The 14,312-nt window shown below is 37.7% G+C and overlaps 1 protein-coding gene across 2 annotated transcripts; it reads left to right on the top strand.

Moving 5' to 3' along the window:
* Positions 1-759: 759 nt before the first annotated feature.
* Positions 760-13,892, top strand: clic5b (chloride intracellular channel 5b). Of its 2 annotated transcripts, none has more exons than XM_046836768.1 (6): positions 760-1,405; positions 11,310-11,419; positions 11,558-11,683; positions 11,998-12,104; positions 12,305-12,486; positions 12,624-13,892. In XM_046836768.1, the coding sequence occupies exons 1-6, from the start codon at positions 860-862 to the stop codon at positions 12,786-12,788; spliced, it is 1,236 nt and encodes a 411-aa protein (XP_046692724.1). In that variant the 5' UTR covers positions 760-859; the 3' UTR covers positions 12,789-13,892. The 2 variants fall into 2 exon arrangements, with proteins under 2 accessions (XP_046692724.1, XP_046692725.1); XM_046836769.1 differs by lacking the exon at positions 760-1,405 and adding an exon at positions 7,887-8,120.
* The last annotated feature ends 420 nt before the right edge of the window (positions 13,893-14,312 follow it).

Below are 14,312 nucleotides of genomic sequence, written 5' to 3'. Positions count from 1 at the left end.
CCTGGCCCCAGCGTGGCCTGAATGGATAGAAACAGACAAATTCACCTGACTGCTGTGAAAGAAAAATCAGCATGAGCTGGGATTGGCATATTGCTGGGATTGGGCCTTACTTTACAGACTGCTATCCACAATGAGATATTTGCCAGTCATGCTGAGATTCGAGCAGAAGTAAGAGTGTCTGTAAGGGGTAGAAGGGAATTAGCTGAATGTCATTTGCAGTGCAGTGGACTATACTGTATGTGAACATCTGCTATGTGAAATAGAGAGGGTGGTATAACTAAATAAATAACAGAATGCAATTTAAAAAACTATATAAAAAAATTATAATAGTTATAGAGTTTTGCCCAATCCACAAAATTTTGTGACTTTGAATTTATGAAGGATCTTAGGATGTTCCCCAGGATTTCCATTCAAAGTTGTTGTTTTTATGTAAAATAAAGTGCTTGTTTACCACTTACGCGTTTTAAAAACCCTTTTCGAAGTTTCTCGAAATTTCAGTTAGACACACTAACAGAAAGCCCCATAAATAGCTTCAGCATCCTATAAAACACAAGCAGCAGGTTCATTTGAGTTGCTCTTGTTTGCTTAATTAAATTCAATCCTATAAGGTTTTATAGTCCCCTCTTTAGGCGCACTACATAGCGTCAGACTGGACGAGTTCTACAACCTACGAAGTGCACGAGTTAAAGGAGGAGGCAAGTGTTTGTAGTTCAGCCTTTTTAAATGACATGTCCATAGAGCAAAGTTCGGGGCTGATAAATGCTCATGCGCTGGTCTGCTCTCCTGTCCTGTACCTTCAGCAGCAGCAGCAGGAGAAGCAGGTGCGCGTCTCTGGCGCTTCAGTCTTAAGTTTGTAAACATGGCAGATGGGAACATATATGAGAAAATAAAGGAGGAGAACTTATACGAGAAGCCGTTTGACGAGCCGGTTGTCTCTGCCCAAGAGGAGCCGGTATATGAGAACAGAAGCGCGTTTCCCGACGCCGCGAAAGTGACCGAGGCGATCTACAGCGTGGTTGATATCCAGGTTAAGTCTGGCAGAAATCCAACTCCGGACTATATGAATACTCATGAAACGACAGAGGAGGCAGAGGAAATCATGAGTGAAACCCAGAACAGTGTATGTTTGTATGAGGTTCCACCAGAAGAGAATGGAGAAGAAGGTTCGTCCAGGCGCTCGTCCGCCTTGTCCTCTGAGGGCTTTGGAGAGCCGTGTGATGATGAGGAGCAGCTTCACGAAGACAACGCCGAGGATGGCATGATGATGGCTTTCTCCATGCCCAAGGGCAGAGCTGCAGAACCAGAAGGAGATGTGTTGGACTACAGCCTCAAACCAGTTCAAAATAACAGTGTAGAGGAGAAAGTTGGAGATCCCAGTCAGCCTGAAGTTGCACTTTTTGTCAAGGTGAGACCCAGGCATTATACATGTAATAACTTTCTATACTGATGAGGGAAAAGGAGTAGGAAAAGATATTAGATAAGAATAGATCATTAATATAAAACTTTTGCAATTCAGACCTCCAAACGTTGAGAGGAACCCTACTTAGATAGGGGAACCATCCTCATTTGTTTTATATGAAGGGTGTAATTCTAAATTTTGAAACAATACAAAACACTGGAGAGAGATAACTACCATGAACACCGGGGTGTGTGTGATTAGAAGTAATGTTCTTTCTACAGTCTTATACAGTCAGTTGACTTCTACTGAGCAACTCATAAAATAGCTCAACATTTGAGATCATCATAGATCCAACACCAACTCCTCCATGTCAGAACCTTAAAAAAATGTAAAAGGTCCAATGTAAAAACAAGAAGACTAGGTAGAAGTGAATTTCCCTGTTTCTAGCCTTTCCTTTAAACAGTTCAACCCAGCAAAAGTAAAGTAAATGATTTCACAGGAGGTCTCAGGAATGTGTTTGTTGCACTCCTGTAAATTTTTGCCCAAGAGCTTAGAGATCAGTGATTTTGATTTGATTCTAATGATCTATAAGATATTACATTTAACTAGGAAACCAAAACCAGAATGACAGACTATTGGAACACAAGTAGAAATCAATCATACATTAAAGAAAAGCCATAAAAGTGTTCTCCTTTTTCTTTTTCTTCTTCTTGATGTTCAGAAATAAAGGGGTGTTGTCACTCATAAAGACCTGACTAAAGGTTGTGAAGGTGTGGTTGCATGACTGTAATAATCATCACTTGGACTTGAACCATTTTTTTTAACCGCACAACTCTTTTACAATTTCAAAGAGTTAATAAAGCAGCATGATCTATCCCCGGAAGTGCAACTCAAATATGTTATGGAATGAAGGTCCAAGAAATTGTCTTAACTGATACTTCAAGTGCTAGTTAATCAGTATTTGGAGAAGCATTTAGCTAAAACTCATCCAGAGCACAATGGAAAGAAGAATCCCAGTCAATCTGTCTGCCATCTTAATCATTAACTTCTGCTTTCCTGAAGTCACTTTGTTCCCAAGTGTGGGTTCCCATCTACTGATTTGTGCTCAAAACACCTCACTATGCTGCAGTGTACCAGTGTGTGTTTAAACTATAGATAGTTTTTATCCTTTGTGCCAAATATTGGTCAAAATCACACATCTGTTTCTATATCTGGACTGTGGTCATAGGACATAACAGGGGTGTTTAATCATTCACCAAGGAACTGTACAGTCATGGAAACAAGGCTGAAACTGCGTGTGCAAATGTAAGGGCCCATGTGTTCTCTTTACTTTTTGATAGAAGGGGCACTATAATCTCAGTGCACATAGGGGTCACATTGCTGATTGAGCAACAGTGATTGAGTGGTGGTGTTTAAAACGTTATAGATAAAGTTATACTAGAATTTGTACCATTTAAAATTTCCACAGAGTCGGATTTATAATAGCATTTATAATAGATAGATATATAGATAGATAGATAGATAGATAGATAGATAGATAGATAGATAGATAGATAGATAGATAGATAGATAGATAGATAGATAGATAGATAGTATATTATTATTATTATTATTATTATTTTACATTTAAACACAACCAGCAGTGGCAGTGTTAACAACCACGGGACATTACCACAGCACTTCATTATAGATCACAGTAATAAAAGAAAAGCTGCCATTGGAGTTTTTTATCCCAGTGTGATTTTTTTGTTGTTGTTGTTGCCCTGTTACAAAATAACAGATTGATAGGTGCCCTCAATATTTTATTATTATTGGCTATTGAGTTTTTTTTCATAATCCTGAAAAAGTATATTCAGTTTTGCTATTTTTTCTGGATATTAATTTCCATTTCACTGGCTTGAAATGAAATCCTGGCTTTATGGACGGTGTATATTCATTCCATTACAATGTTTATATAGCATGGTGTAAAACCTAATGATAGTGAAGTTGGTGTTGTTTCATATCACACATATTAAAAGTACCTGTGAGTTATTTATTTACCCACTGCATATACAGTGGGGCAAAAAAGTATTTAGTCAGCCACCAATTGTGCAAGTTCTCCCACTTATAAAGATGAGAGAGGCCTGTAATTTTCATCATAGGTACACTTCAACTATGAGAGACAAAATGAGAAAAAAATCTAGAAAATCACATTGTCTGATTTTTAAAGAATTTATTTGCAAATTAAGGTGGAAAATAAGTATTTGGTCAATAACAAAAGTTCATCTCAATACTTTGTTATATACCCTTTGTTGGCAATGACAGAGATCCAACGTTTTCTGTAAGTTTCCACAAGGTTTTTATACACTGTTGCTGGTAGTTTGGCCCATTCCTCCATGCAGATCTCCTTTAGAGCAATGATGTTTTGGGGCTGTCGCTGGGCAACATGGATTTTCAACTTCCTCCAAAGATTTTCTATGGGGTTGAGATCTGGAGACTGGCTAGGCCACTCTAGGACGTTGAAATATTTCTTACGAAGCCACTCCTTCTTTTCCCGGGCGGTGTGTTTGGGATCATTGTCATGCTGAAAGACCCAGCCACGTTTCATTTTTAATGCCCTTGCTGATGGAAGGAGGTTTTCACTCAAAATCTTAGGATACATGGGCCCATTCATTCTTTCCTTCACACGGATCAGTTGTCCTGGTCCCTTTGCAAAAAAACAGCCCCAAAGCCTGATGTTTCCACCCCCATGCTTCACAGTAGGTATAGTGTTCTTTGGATGCAACTCAGCATTCTTTTTCCTCCAAACACGACAAGTTGAGTTTTTACCAAAAAGTTCTATTTTGGTTTCATCTGACCATATGGTCAGAATTTGGATCATCCAAATGCTCTCTAGCAAACTAAATGTACTGGCTTAAGCAGGGGGACACGTCTGGCACTGCAGGATTTGAGTGCCTGGCGCTGTAGTGTGTTACTGATGGTAGCCTTTGGTACTTTGGTCCCAGCTCTCTGCAGGTCATTTACTAGGTCCCCCCGTGTGGTTCTGGGATTTTTGCTCTCTGTTCTTTTGATCCTTTTGACCCCACGGGGTGAGATCTTGCGTAGAGCCCCAGATCGAGGGAGATATCAGTGGTCTTGTATGTCTTCCATTTTCTAATAATTGCTCCCACAGTTGATTTCTTCACACCAAGCTGCTTACCTATTGCAGATTCAGTCTTCCCAGCCTAGTGCAGGTCTACAATTTTGTTTCTGGTGTCCTTTGACAGCTCTTTGGTCTTGGCCATAGTGGAGTTTGGAGTCTGACTGTTTGAGGTTGTGGACAGGTGTCTTTTATACTGATAACGAGTTCAAACAGGTGCCATTAATACAGCCTCCAGTCTCCAGGTCTCAACCCCATAGAAAATCTTTGGAGGAAGTTGAAAATCTGTGTTGCCCAGCGACAGCCCCAAAACATCACTGCTCTAAAGGAGATCTGCATGGAGGAATGGGCCAATCTACCAGCAACAGTGTGTAAAAACCTTGTGGAGACTTTCAGAAAACGTTTGATCTCTGTCATTGCCAACAAAGGGTATATAACAAAGTATTGAGATGAACTTTTGTTATTGACCAAATACTTATTTTCCACCATAATTTGCAAATAAATTCTCTAAAAATCAGACAATTTGATTGTCTGGATTTTGTTTCTCATTTTGACTCTCATAGTTGAAGTGTACCTATGATGAAAATTACAGGCCTCTCTCATCTTTATAAGTGGGAGAACTTGCACAATTGGTGGCTGACTAAATACTTTTTTGCCCCACTGTATATAGTATGATTGCATAAATTGCTGTTTTTCTTAGTTATCCATTTAGAAATGTGCATGGCCCTGCTTTACTATCTAAAATCTTTTGCTGACTGCTACTACTGATATGGCCACGGTTTCAGTCATGCAGGCATATCTCATTTAAAAAGAAGTTTAAAGGTTGCTTTCTCAAGTTCACCAAGGCACATTAGTGAATTATTTGCAGCGCAACACAAACATTTCTTTTCATTTAAACACATTTTTTTACTGATCCAGCTTATAAAGCCTGTTTAACATTTTCAATTGTTCTGAAAATCTTAGTTATTGATTGTAATTTATATTATTCAGTAACTACTATGAATTAATCAATAAGTTCAGGCGGACTATGTCAGTAGTGCTGTATCTGCAAAAAGACCTGAGCAACGAAACAATAATCACAGCAGCATGAGTCAGTATCATTCTTTTTGAGATAAAACGCTTTTGTTCTAGATTTACATACATATCATCTGTTTGTGAAGCAGTGTCTGTTATTTTGTTTTGTTTCAAGGCCACTGAGATGAGTTATTTAATCCATGAAACAGTCACCACAGTCCACTTATATTGTAGTTACTAAAATAAAGTCAGATCACAGATAATAAAAATGTTTTTTAATAGATATAATTATAATGTGTTTTTTACTAGCTAACCAGCATTTTTGTGGTCATAAACTGGGTGTATTGTGGGTGGGAGAGAGCAAAAGCAGTTATTGCATTCAAAATACACTTCTACAGTGGGTGTCATTTTGGTCTAATGATGAATATATGATGAGGCAATACCATGGTATTTTCCCTCCCTGGCAGCTTGAATATTCTCCTAGGCTTCTAACTCAGTCAACATTGTGATTTTAAAGGGGTGCATGTAAAACAAGAATGGATTATGGCTGTTTTATACGTCAGCAACCATGTATTTGCGAGCAGGGTTGTATATAGGAATTTGCTTTCATAAATACATGAAGTTGTACATATGGCATGGGTTGTACACTAGAGGGCAGCACTACGTGTACAATAACTGAATTTATTCAGAAAGCAAACAAGTAGAAGCGTTGATAGAGAATCCTCTTCCGCCAACAAGTCGTTTTTCTTGTTACCAACTTCTATGCCTGTAATGCACGGACAATATACTTCAAATGCAGATGAAAAGATTAAAAGTAAACTAGTTAAGACCTTTGATCTTGCTATGACCTTGATCCTGTTTGGATCAAATCCAAATCTAATCTGCCCATCTACTGGTTACAATGAAATTTTTGTGTAATACAAAATATTTTTGTATATGTTGAGCAAGAAGTCTAGAAGTCAAGAATTCAACAAACCAGTTCATCTGAAGGGATCTAGCTGGGGTTTAGGGCAGGGCTCTGTGAAGGCCTTTCAAGTTCATGCTCTCCAACCTTAGCAAATCATGAAACCAAACTCATGGACTAAACTTGTGCACAGGGGTCATTTACATTGTCATGCTTAAAAATTATTGAACCTCTTATTTCCAGTGAAGGGAAATTGTATACAAAGACATGTTTTTGGCAGCATTTTGAAGAAGAACCCATTGGTCCACAAACGTAAAAAAAAAAAAAAAAAAAAAAAAAAAAGGGAAAGGAAAGTATTTGGATGGTTAAACCATGACAGAATTGGAAATGGTTTGAGTATAATTGTGCAATTTAATCCTCAAACAGAAAGAATAATTAAGTGCAGTATCATTTTATCTACTATATAAAGTCTGCAATAATGCTCAGAAACATTACAGTATGCATTTAAATGATCAGGACACAAAGCTGGAGTGATCCTTTGCAGTAGCAATGAGAGTCCAGGTATTTAAAAGAAATAATGTTATGGCAAACTGGTCATTTCTATTAGTACTGCTAGTTTACTAGTAAAAAGGTGAATGTGAGCAGGAATGGGAAATTGCCTATAGATCATGTGATGAAGTTGCTGGATGAGGATCGTGGGAGTTGCAGACACAGGTGTAACATTTGTAGGTTACAGATCGAAGAGCAACATCAGTAACTTGATATACCATTTATACAGAGCGTGTCGTCATTCAAAACAGTGTAGTAGTAGAAATCGAGTAGAAATTATATATGATAGTAAATTAAAATTCACACGTATTGCAAAAGTATTGCTAGGTTATGAATATACTTGTAACCATTTACACTGACTACCCAATTCAGAACTTCTCATAAAGCCCTGAAAAAAGTCTGGTGCTAAAACCAAATGCGAATCATCAAATATTTATACAGGAATCCTGTTCCCCTGGGCTTCCAGGGCTGATCAAATATAACCTATCGTTGCACTTCAGAGTGCTGCATGTGTCCAGTTGTATAAAATATTGATGAAGCCAATTCCTCTACTCTTGGTTTCTGGGCCATGACAATGTTTAGTTCTACATAACAGGTAATCCTCCAACATTTCTAAAACTCCAAGAAACATTGTCAGGATACATTCTTTGGTAATACAGTGCTGTGTCCTTTAAGTAGTCTTTATTTTCTATTAAGCCTTTTGTAAGTTGTCATCTATTTAAGAGATGTCTAAAGTTTCCAGAAGCCTTTTAGAAAGCATGATGTTGGTCTCTCAGGATGGGCTCCAGAGGTGCTGTTTTCTCCCAGCTGCTGTTAGACGCAGGTGCATGACATTGGGTGAGAGAATCAGGGCCAGAGCTCCTCCCCTGGAAAAGCTGCACACCTTTTGGTTTTTTTTTCACCTTCGCTCTCTTCTCTGCATTTCTGTTTGTGTAAGAGAGAAGCTGATCACTTGGTGAAGGGTAGAGAAGTTTAGTGTAGAATAGTAGCAGCACCGCTAAGACTGCTTGGATAAATTGGGAAGATGTAAGTTTAAGGATTTTTCTGTTTTGGACTGAACTCAGATAAACTGTACAATGACCGACCTAACATCAAAAGGAGGGGGCCGGGAGCCTGATCTTGAATTGTTTGTCAAGGTAAGAGGAAAAAGGGGCATGGAAACATTAAGGTCGATCGTAAAATACACACTGTCTACATAATACAAATCTTTGCAACGTTATCCCGTTCCTGCAGCTATGTAATGCAATAGTTGCTCTAGAATTACAGCCTCAATGCATGAAGAGTCCATTTAGATTTTTAACTATAGATAGTATCTATTGCTGTATACATTTAAATGCATGTGAGATATATTTGTTGTTAAGCTCCAATATACCCACAATTAAGAATACATCAGGTTTAGGGCTTGTGATGTATCAGCCTCAAGCTCCTCAGAGAGAGGAGCAGCTGGTTAAGCAAACAACTAATGAGGTGCTGATGCAGAGGAAACAGTCTTTTACTTGCTTACATGGTCTGCAAGACACATACACACACACACACACACACACACACACACACACACGCACCTTTGTTTTCCGGTAGAATGTTCATGCTCCCAAACGATTGTTTTAAATTGAAATGGGGCGTAACTTTTGCAAACTGTACAGTTTCCCAGGTACAACACAGTCTCCATGATGTTAAAAGAGTGAAATCCCTCCCCTATCAAAGCTGCATACCTCTTTCTGTTCCTCTCGATAGAGCTGCTGTTAGTTTCACAGCGAGTTGTAGGACTATTCAATATGTTCTGAATTTTCAAGACTGGAAACTTTCAATGGGAATTAACAGGAATATATGGGAATTAACAAAAATGTATTGTAATAAACTGGGAATGTACAAAATTGCAGGTTAGCTTACAACAGAGAATTCATTGAATCCTGCACACAAAATAATGTTATAAAATGTCCAGCTTGGTGAGTATCGATGTAAATTACATAAGTATTACATACATTTATGTTTAAAACATCCTTGTGCTGTGCGCAACAAAATTATATTAACAATTAAATCAAAGTCAAAATGTAATAAAAAAAATCTGTAGTAGTTTTTTATACATATCAGCTTATGACTAAACAAAATGTTTATATAAGTTTATATACATTTTACCAGATTTTAAATTACACGTTAATTCCTGGTAAGTTTCCAATTTAGAATATTTCCAAAATTCCCCAGATTAAGTTCCCATAAAATGTTTCCAGAAAAACAGAGAATGTCCACCCTTTTAGTTCAGGATAAAGTGTTTTTTTCCCTTTTATATTTTTGATACTCTGTAATGACCAGAAACATGCATGAATACATACAGAATTGCCTTCAATAATCTATTAAAATCTGTTGTACACAAGCCTTCTTTGACTGTGACTAGTAGAGCATGCAACTGAAGTGCACTGTATACTTTCTGTTGTCCAAAGGTCACATGGTAGGCTTCATAGCTAGTTTAGTGCTACTCAATCAGCCATGTTTAGTCACCGGATCTCTCTAGACAGTTCTCGAGAGTGACAAACGCACACACACACACACACACACACACACACACATATATTTAAGTCACACCCCTCAAATTTCAGCAGCCATTTTATTATATGTTCTTAAGGGAAATACTATAAAATGAAACATGAAAAATTTGTAGTCAATGTGCAGCTTTTATAGCAGTACAGATTTATTGTCCTTTAAAAATAACTCAACATACAGTGAACATGTCAAAACTGTGTCCAAAGTGTCAATATTTTGTGTGAGCTAGTTATTTAGCACTGCCTTAATCCCCCTGGGCATGGAATTCACCAGATCTGCACAGGCTGTGGCTGGGTTCCTCTTCCACTTCTCCATAATGACATCACAGAGCTGCTGGATGTTAGAGACATGAGTCTTCTCAGGTGCTCAATAGGGTCCAGGTCTGGAGACATACTTGACCACTTCATCACTTTCACCTTCAGCTTCCTCAGCAAGGCAGTTGTCATCTTGGCAGTGTGTTTGGAGTCGTTATTGTGTTGGAAAACTGCCGTTCTGCCCAGTTTCTGAAGTGAGGGCATCGTGTTCTGCTTCAGAATGTCACAGTACATGTTGGAATCCATGTTTTCCCTCAATGAACCGCAGCTCCCCAGTACCAGCAGTACTCATGCAGCCCCAGACCATGATGCTACCACCACCTTGCTTGACTGTAGGCAAGACAATTTTCTTGGTACTTCTCACCAGTGGGTCGCCACTTATGCTGAGCACAGCACAAGGACTCAGCTTCTTTGATGGGCCCTTGCGAGGCCTGTTCTGAGTGAAAACCGTCTTGTAAAACCTCTGTATGCCCCTGGCCACTGTACTGTAACTCAGTTTCAGGGTGTTACAGATCTTCTTATAGCCTAGCCATCTTTGTGAAAAGCGACAATTCTAATAATTAAATCCTCAGTGATTCTTTGCCATGATGTACCATGTTGAACATCCAGTCGTCAATATGAAGGAATTTACCCCCAAAGCACCAAATTTTAACTGCTCTAATACAAGATATACAAATGTGTATGGTGCTGTCAAGTAGACAAAAACATGAACATGATGAATAGGACGTGTGGCTTTGCATGGTTAGATGACATACAGCTGTTATCACTTAGGGTGTGCTCACTTTTGTTGGCAGTTATTTTGACAATAATAGCTGTATGTTGAGTTCTTTTTAGAGGACAGTAAATCTGTACTGATATACAACGTGCACACTGACTACTCTAAAATATACCCAAGTTTCATTTATATAGTATTGTCCCCTGAGAAAATGTATTAAATGGTTGCTAAAATGTGAGGGGTGTACTCACTTGTGTGAGATACTGTATATATACATATACGTATATATGTATATATACGTATATGTATATATATATATATATATATATATATATATACATACATATCATAGTATATAAATATATGTGTGTGTGTGTGTGTGTGTGTGTGTGTATATTTATATACTATGATATGATATACTTAGCAAATTCACACTAATAGTTTGTGTATGAATAGGATAAATATCAGCTATATGATAATTCCAACAGAGGGTGCTGTTGTACTTTATATCTTTGCCTCCAGTTTCTCTTGCTCAGCAGCTGAAAAGCAGAGGTGTACAACTGGGACATCTCAAACTACTGTATGTTGTATTAATCTCTGCTGATCTTTGATATTCGTGGCCTATTTGTGGTTTCAGCAAAGCATTCACCATAAAAAATTCCTCATGCGACAGAGTTCAGTAAAGTTTGTGGTCACTTTATAAAGGAGTTAAGGTTGTGTCATATGAGAGTCATTTCTCACTGTTGTGTGGTCTGCAGGCTGGGAGTGATGGGGAAAGCATTGGGAATTGCCCATTTTCTCAACGCCTCTTCATGATCCTCTGGCTCAAAGGGGTTGTTTTCAATGTCACCACTGTGGACCTGAAGAGGTGAACATTCTCTTACAGCTCATACAAATTTTGTTTAGAGTGTTTAAAATAGACTTTTGTTATAGATTTAAATAAACAAACCTGATGTTTCAGTGTCAAAAACATTTGTTTGCGTTATATGTGATTTTTTTTGTTCAGGAAACCAGCTGACCTGCATAATCTAGCTCCAGGCACACATCCTCCGTTTCTAACGTACAACGGTGAGGTCAAGACAGACATCAACAAAATTGAGGAGTTTTTAGAAGAAGTATTAGCACCACCAAAGTAAGTATGTTTTGTAGATTGAAATGGTGTGCTACAATATTAATATTTATGAATTATATATAAATAAATCTAATAATAAATTCAGTTGTCAAAGAAAGATGACTATTAAATAAACATGACTTTTGAATGATATACAATATATACAAATGTATATATTCTTTAGTGCATAAGTAAAACATAAAGCCTTCTGTCTGTAATACTGAGCTTATAGCTGATGTTTTAAAATATGTCAGAAATATTATTAAATAACACAGAGTTGGTATTTGCCTAAAGGAAGTGAAAAATGCTATATTTCTGTTCTTTATGTGCCTCAGATACCCCAAGCTGGCAGCCAAGCACAGGGAATCCAACACAGCGGGGATTGACATATTTGCAAAGTTCTCAGCTTACATCAAAAACTCAAGGCCAGAAGCCAATGGAGGTAGACATGTCAAACCAGATCTCTTGATTTTCTCAATGGATGTAGTATATTATAGACACTAGCATGCCAAAAGTGCAGCAATATTTAAAAAATGATATGCATATTAACATTTCTGCAAGTTCTACAAGTTTGTATTAATACCAAATACCTAAACAATATGTAAATCAGATTATTTAAGCATGTAATATGGATTGCGGCAGGGTGGGAGAAAAACCTGACAAAGGCTCTAAAGAAGCTGGATGACTACCTGAACAGTGCCTTGCCTGATGAGATAGATGCAGACAGCATGGAGGAAGAGAAAAGCTCTAACCGCAAGTTCCTGGACGGCGATGAACTCACCTTGGCAGACTGCAACCTCCTGCCAAAACTCCACATAGTCAAGGTGAGCCGCTCACAGACATGTACATAAGGACGACATTGTGCCTGTTAGCGACGTGACAGGATTAGCAATGAAACAATGTAAAAAGATTTGTACAACTCAGGTTTGACAATCTTTCCCCTGCTATTGCCTCTTTATAGGTTGTTGCTAAGAAGTACCGTAACTACGACATTCCTACTGAAATGACAGGAGTGTGGCGCTACCTGAACAATGCCTACGTTCGAGACGAATTCACCAACACCTGCCCTGCAGATAAAGAGATCGAAATAGCCTACCAGGATGTAGCCAAAATGCTAGTCAAATAAAGCTTGTTGCACAACTATTAGAGAAATCAGACTTTATGAATACAGTCAGAAATAGACTGCGGTGGTTTTTATAGAATTTAGTTTTGTATCATTGAAAACAGATCTTGCAGTGAAACCACTCTGGTAAGCCAGAATTCTGTTCTGCAACACAAAATAAAGAAATATTATCAGACTCAGTGCAGGCCAGGGAAGTCCTGTAGCCCTGTAGTGATTGTGTCTAAATTATCTGTCAAAGCTAGATGAATAGTTTTCCACAAGGTTTTTTTTTTTTTTTTTTCAGTTGTTTGCTGCATTTCTTTTATTTACTTTAGGAGGTTCTTATTATTTAAAGAGAATCTTAACTGTCAATGACATGCATATACATTACATTTAAGAACTATAAATAGAAATAATATGTTTGATAGTTTTCAATTGGATGATGATTTTCAGGATAATTTTGAATGCCCAAGCTGTGCTTAAAATAATTAATTAGGGGAAAAGTAACAAAGGAGCAATGAAGAAAAGTACAGGAGAACAAAATCTTTTATGCAAGATATAATAAAAGAAATCAATATAAATGTATATATGTATACATATTGTATTGGAACTCACAATTGCTTTTAAATCAGTGCGTTTAGATATACGCATGCATACATCCCTGGCTCAAATAATCAAGAACTCTTTTATTAATATGTTTTTTGTTTGGATTTAAAGAAGCATCCTCTCATTTTCCTACCACTTTATTGCTGAAGTGCATTTTCTTCCGTTAGCATGTGTACTTATCTTTTTGTCAGCTGATGTATGTTTTTCGAAAGATTTAGCCTTAACCTAAATTATATCTGATTCATTTGTAATTTGTGTTTGAGCTGTGCTGCAAAGAAGATTCATGACATCCCGTAATGCTGTTAAATCAAGTAAAGCAGTGTAGTCTGGCTTTTCTCCAGCTCTCCTCCACTCTCAGCTCTGCTGAAATAGCACACAGCTCCACAGACTTGATAGGTCCTCATGGAGCTTGCTGCTCTTGTGTGGCTTGGACAAACATTTGATATGAAAGGGGAGTGTGGCGCCAGCGAGGCCTATCCTGCATGAACCTCTACGAAATAAAATAATATTTTTACAGTTCAACTTGCGTTATTTCATTTTCCCTCTGCGCCATTTTTTGCTAATTAATATAATTACATAGGGATTATATTAAAGGAAATGGAACTTATTCTGGATTGAATGATGAGATTTAATGTGTGTGGTTAAAATATAAAATTTGAGCTGAAAACAATTTGTAAATTTCACAATGAAGTTAAAAGACCTGACAGTAGGTGAAGCAAAGCAGTGAGACAGATCTGCATTTAATTGTCTGTTAAACCCAAAAGACACTCAGTTGCCCCTTTATTCTCAGGTTTGAGAGTGATGACCCCAAACATTGATTTCCAGGCTGTATATTAAAGCTCTCTTGTTCCTCTACTCTATCATTAGGGTGGAAAAAATGTCCAAACCATCTAGATTTTTCCTCAAAAGAACCTCACTCCAAAGACCTGCGCCCATCAGATT

This window comes from Silurus meridionalis, chromosome 23 (genome assembly GCF_014805685.1).
Source record: "Silurus meridionalis isolate SWU-2019-XX chromosome 23, ASM1480568v1, whole genome shotgun sequence".
In the NCBI taxonomy this organism is placed as follows: domain Eukaryota; kingdom Metazoa; phylum Chordata; class Actinopteri; order Siluriformes; family Siluridae; genus Silurus; species Silurus meridionalis.
This window is presented reverse-complemented; position numbering and strand designations above follow the sequence as displayed.

Bases quoted from the DNA above. Each gene is read 5' to 3' on its own strand.
- clic5b (XM_046836768.1), top strand. From the start codon at position 860: ATGGCAGATGGGAACATATATGAGAAAATAAAGGAGGAGAACTTATAC. The intron at 1,406-11,309 runs GTGAGACCCAGG...TGTGGTCTGCAG, and splicing joins AAGTTGCACTTTTTGTCAAG to GCTGGGAGTGATGGGGAAAG. The intron at 12,105-12,304 runs GTAGACATGTCA...GGATTGCGGCAG, and splicing joins AAGGCCAGAAGCCAATGGAG to GGTGGGAGAAAAACCTGACA.